Source organism: Oncorhynchus tshawytscha, linkage group LG04 (genome assembly GCF_018296145.1).
Source record: "Oncorhynchus tshawytscha isolate Ot180627B linkage group LG04, Otsh_v2.0, whole genome shotgun sequence".
Classification (NCBI taxonomy): Eukaryota; Metazoa; Chordata; class Actinopteri; order Salmoniformes; family Salmonidae; genus Oncorhynchus; species Oncorhynchus tshawytscha.
Window position 1 is genome coordinate 47935068 of NC_056432.1, and position 5366 is coordinate 47940433.

The 5366-nt window shown below is 39.0% G+C and overlaps 1 protein-coding gene across 1 annotated transcript; it reads left to right on the top strand.

Moving 5' to 3' along the window:
- Nucleotides 1-1567: 1567 nt before the first annotated feature.
- Nucleotides 1568-3247, top strand: LOC112248935 (protein FAM240B). Its single transcript, XM_024418401.2, has 3 exons — nucleotides 1568-1750; nucleotides 2040-2164; nucleotides 3052-3247. The coding sequence occupies exons 2-3, from the start codon at nucleotides 2043-2045 to the stop codon at nucleotides 3161-3163; spliced, it is 234 nt and encodes a 77-aa protein (XP_024274169.1). The 5' UTR covers nucleotides 1568-1750; nucleotides 2040-2042; the 3' UTR covers nucleotides 3164-3247.
- The last annotated feature ends 2119 nt before the right edge of the window (nucleotides 3248-5366 follow it).

Here is a 5366-nt window from a genome sequence, read left to right on the forward strand (position 1 = left end):
GGTGGCATAGATGACTATATAAAACTTATAGTTTTTAAGCAAAGATAAAATAAATGCAATTAAATTTTAAGAATTTGTAGGGATATCAAAACATTTTCTGTGGGGCACATTTACATTTTTTTAGGCTAAGTGTTGTCTTGCGCAATTGTTTTCAGAGAGATAAAACAAAGGAGTAGTGGCAGTATAACATTTTCAGAACGAATACTATTACCACTCATCTGCAGTCAGTTAACACACAAAAAAACACTTAATATCAATTGTAGCTTCAAACAGTGGCTGAGGTCCAAACACTTAAAATACACCCTCGTCCACTTACCCTTATACCTTATACCTTATCACCTTATACCCTTGGGGGAATCTCAATGATTGGATGGCATTGAGGTAGAGTGAACTGTTGCACTTGCAATATAAAGACACTGGTTGCGGTCCAAACACTAAAAAGACACACCCTATCCCCTCAGTCCTCAAATTAAGTGGACACTTCTGATGACGTGTCATGACGTCTGACGAGAATAAACTTGCAGGGCAATGGGCGAGAGGAAGGAATGATTTTTAAATGGACCACCCTTGGCCGGAAATTCGTCACTCGTTCATCCCGCAATGATTGTGTTTTCAGCCACCGGTAGCTTGTGGGTGCTTTATATGCACCACAGTCAATTATGAGTGCATGTCTACTTATATTAAATATATCATTAATATAAGCCTACTGTATGAAAGCTAGCAAATGAATTAGCTAACTAACATTTGCCTGCCTAGCTGGAACTTCTGAAGAAGGAACATTTTTTATTTCTACAATTTCCAAAAGATAACCAAACAAAAACACATGTACTTTTTACAAGACGTGTTTGTGTCGTCATGTGCATTAGTAGCACAATTTCAATTTGCAAAACTTATTTGCATTTGTTTCTACTAACATTTGTATTTTGACTTCTCCATTGACGTTTTTTAAAAGTTTTCACAGACTTTTCTTAGCGGATGTACTATTGTCGCGAATTGAATTATGGGGAGTTTCAGGCCCCGGAGTGAACATAATTGTACACTTGCAAAGCCGACTAAACACGAGGGCTGAGGGGCTTACGTTGCAAACTTCCCTTGCTTGGCTAATCATTTGGACTGCCCTCCTTTTACCTCAATGCCATCCAATCATTGAGGTTGTCATAAGCAGTCAAGGAGTTGTCAAGAAGATGTCAAGGATTTTCTGGTCATAAATTAGAACCTGATACATTCATCAGTTTTACAAGTAACACGATCCATAGCTACCCAGTCTAGCCTTGCTGCTCTAGCCTCTCAGGGGCCACCGTCTTAAAATTTGGCGCGAGCCATTCAAATTGAATAAAAGGGGATGATATCAAATGACTGATGCGATCTAGCCAGAATGAACAGAACAAGCCAATCCTTCTTTTGGTGCTGGTGTCATTGGAGTAGTGGGGGCGATTAGAATAAGGCCAGTGTGGGAGGCCCCTAATGCTGAGCTGAGCACTACTACAGCTCTGCTATAGGTCCCCTCTAAACATAATGTCATCAGACGTAACAAAGGGAAGTAACGTTATGTTTCCCCCTCCCTTCCAAACTCTTCTCAAAAAGGCCAGATGACACGAAGGTCTTATGTTGTCCCCACTTAAATAAAGCTCAGCAGGGGGCGCGGAAGAGGGGAGACTTTCATCGGCACCACATCCACCACGACAGGACTATACAGTACATCCTGTGACATTGAGGCTCTTTGGGAGAAGAAGATTCATACCCACAGAAGGTTTGTTTTTAATGATCTATGCATGCTGTTCCTCTTATTAGTCCAGCTGTTTGGAACTCATTGTCTCATCACTAATATCTGACTACATATACTGTAGCTACTATCTACTACTATACAAATACATATTCAATATGAAAAATGTATTACTGTCAAGAGTAAACATAATTGACATTGATTTTCTGAGCCATTGAGAAATGTGAGACATTGCGTAGCTTTTTCAAACCAGAATCAAATCTAGAAGAATTTATTTGAGTCCATGTTAACTAATTAGATGTGTATTTTCTTCTAGGAAATGAATGTGGCTCTTATTCATGATAAGCTTTTTATAAAAGATCTCTGGGAACAAAAAATTGCTAAACACGACCAAAGGACAGAAACTGAAGACATGAGGAAGAAAAATAGTTCTCTCACCAAGTAAGAATTGTTGGACATTCTGAAGGGATACACTTTTGTGCTATAAGAATACTGCACAGGATATGAGGAAAGGTTACTCAAGGGAAACAAAGGTCTATTTATTTATGTTTTTGCAGAACTTTTCTTCTTCATAATTGGATTAGGAATACATCCTGCTATGAGTGATAAAACTTCCACAATTTAGGCAATATCACTTTCGACGCACATGCTACATGTAACAGATCATGATTTTGTTACGAGCAAAATGTTAACACTAAGGGCATCTCAGGACAACTTACACTGACAATCATATTAAAGTACTTGGCCATAAGAATCTCTAACCACAAAAGCAAAAGCGCACTCTAATATCTCATAACCCCATGGCTTGTCCGTAGCTAGTCCATGTAATCATGTGTATATCCCCGATCTGAGAAGGACTGGAAAAACTTTAGGGAATCCGATATGATAATCAGAGAGTGTTGAGTGATATTAGGGGATGCCATATTCCTTGCTTAGCTGTCCTACAATAACCTGTGCTGCTTTAAGGTTAGAGGATTATCAGACACAGCAGTGTCACAGCAGCAACAAATGCAATAAGCCAAGTAGATGTGAGGAAGGTGGCAGAGCCATCCTCACAATACTGGGCACAAGAGCATGGTGTCACAAATAATAAACCCATTGGAATTCCTAGAGGAATTGTCGTAGAAATTTTGCCTGGGTGCCCGTTTGTTTCTGCTCTCTTGCTAATGAAGTAGGTAAAAGCACAAACAGATCTGTAACCAGGCTAGAAAACATCCATTGTCCGAACAATACACATACAATTAAGTAGCCTAAAGCAATATTGGAAACATATGGCTTATGGAATGTGTCTGACTTTTAAAAAAGTATAATACTTTGTCTTTACATAGGCTGCGAGACGAATGGCACCGAAGGCTTGAGAATCGAACAAAACATCTGAAGAAATTAAATGACGAACTTCTGAGGAAGAGCAAACTTGCCAAACAGGCAGATGACACATAACGGAGTGTTGCATTTGTCCCCACTGTTCTCGTGAAGAGTGATGTATTTTTTCTGATATCAATAAAAAAACATGTTTTATCATGATCACTCCTGTTTTGTCTCACACTAAGGGAAGATTCACTATTGAGCATACTTTTTAGTCCAGCATTATCTATACTTAGGTTTAAGGCTTACACATAGGCTTAAGTAGGCTTAAGTGAACGAAGTGTACACACTTGCAGTTAAAACAGGTTGAAGAGTGTTGGAAACTGACCCGAGGAGTTCAGTTTTCTCAAGCGTATTCTAGTATCACTGTAAAAGGACTGCAGAAGTCAACTATATAAATTGTGCCATTTCTACATGGAACAATGACACTATTGGTATGAATATAGGAAGTTTTACTGAGATCATGTATAAAAATATCTAAGTAAATGTTAGTTTGGGACAGATTACGTTGGTAAATATGCCAAATGATTTTGTAAGTTGATTTATTTCTGTTGGAAAATACTCAGTATCCTAAGCAGTCGGTGAAGGCGTGTAGGTATTTATCCCTTTATAAACTATAGGCTAGCGGCTATGAGTAGATATTTTTAAATTCTAAGGCCTAAGACACTTATGCTGATATATTTGTGATACCTCCTCAGGAGCAGCCGAAGCATCACCCAGAGGCGGGTGCTACACTGTTGTCGGTGGTGCACTAAGACATTCAGAGGAAGTATGGGGGAATGAAGGTTGGAGATGGCAAGGTGCCTTGAAGAAGAGCCTGTCTGTCAGGCTGACTTTCTCCCGGACCCTAGCTACTGTAACTATCAATACCCTTATCTTCACTCAATCCTGCCTTTCCGAACTGCCTCTACTTCTATCTGAAGTAGGCTAGAGACACCATTTGCGTTACATTTTTTAAATATATCTATAAATTGCTGTGCCTGTTTATTTTTTGCTTTGCAAGTTAAAGGGACTACAATGGAAATAAGTCTCTGACGTTTGTGATATCCTTGTCATGTTTAAAAAAAAAAAATATTTACTGTGTTCTACGTATTAACTGGTAATTAGAAATATATCTATCTACCTCTATTCCAGTGAAATTGTCAGCCACTTGTTTTGGTAGACCTATTAGCCACTCTAAAATATGCAGTTTTGTCACAAAACACAATTCCACAGATGTCTCAAGTTTTGAGGGAGCGTGCAATTGGCATGCTGACTGCAGGAATGTCCACCAGAGATTTTGCCAGAGAATTTAATGTTAATTTCCCTTACCATAAGCTACCTCCAAAATTGTTTTAGAGAATTTGGAAGTACGTCCAACCGGCCTCACAACTACAGACCACGTGTAACCACGCCAGCCCAGGACCTCCACGTCCAGCTTCTTCACCTGCGGGATTGTCTGTAATAAAGCACTTCGGTAGGGAAAAACTCATTCCGATTGGCTGGGCCTAGCTCCCAAGTAGGGCCTAATGAATTTATTAAAATGTTCTGATCTCGTTATATGAACTGTAACTCAGTAAAATCTTTGAAATTGTTGAGTGTTGCATTTATATTTTTGTTCAGTGTAGTTAGAACAAGTTGTCAGAGCACTACCACTGTGACATATTCACACAATGAATAGCCTAAAATATTGGAATATCTCAGCTGTTAGCTATTACTGTACCGACCACTTGTCAGTCTATAGAGTAGTCCTAGCCAATTTTGCATGCTGGTATTATTTTCCAACACCAATGCTAGTTGTCCATCTTTCAACATCACTATATGGAAAATCAACCATTTGTCATGTACAAACATTTTCAATTACAGAATGGTCAAAGAACATAAAACATATAACACAAGAAGATTATTGAAATTAAGCAAATACAGCACAACTAGAGGGCACAAGGCTCCCCAAACGCTTCTGACATGCAGCCATTTGCACCCAACAGGTGGTCTGAAGGGCATTCATTATCATGTCATGTGTACTCTCTGTGGTAGGCAAATATCTGACTGACAGCAGTGGCAAAATGTGTTTACTGCCCTGTCAAACTACAGATGGTATGTCACTGTATCACACTCAAAATATTGATTCCTGGTGCCAGTGCTGAAAGATGTTGTCATGAGCATGATTCACTGCTACTCAGCAATAGCCCAGGTTCTCACCCTGTGTATCTTGTATAGTATGAGAGTCAAAGTCTAGACCCACGTTGACAAAAAAAATTAAATCCCAACTCATTATAGCAAAATAGGTATTATAATA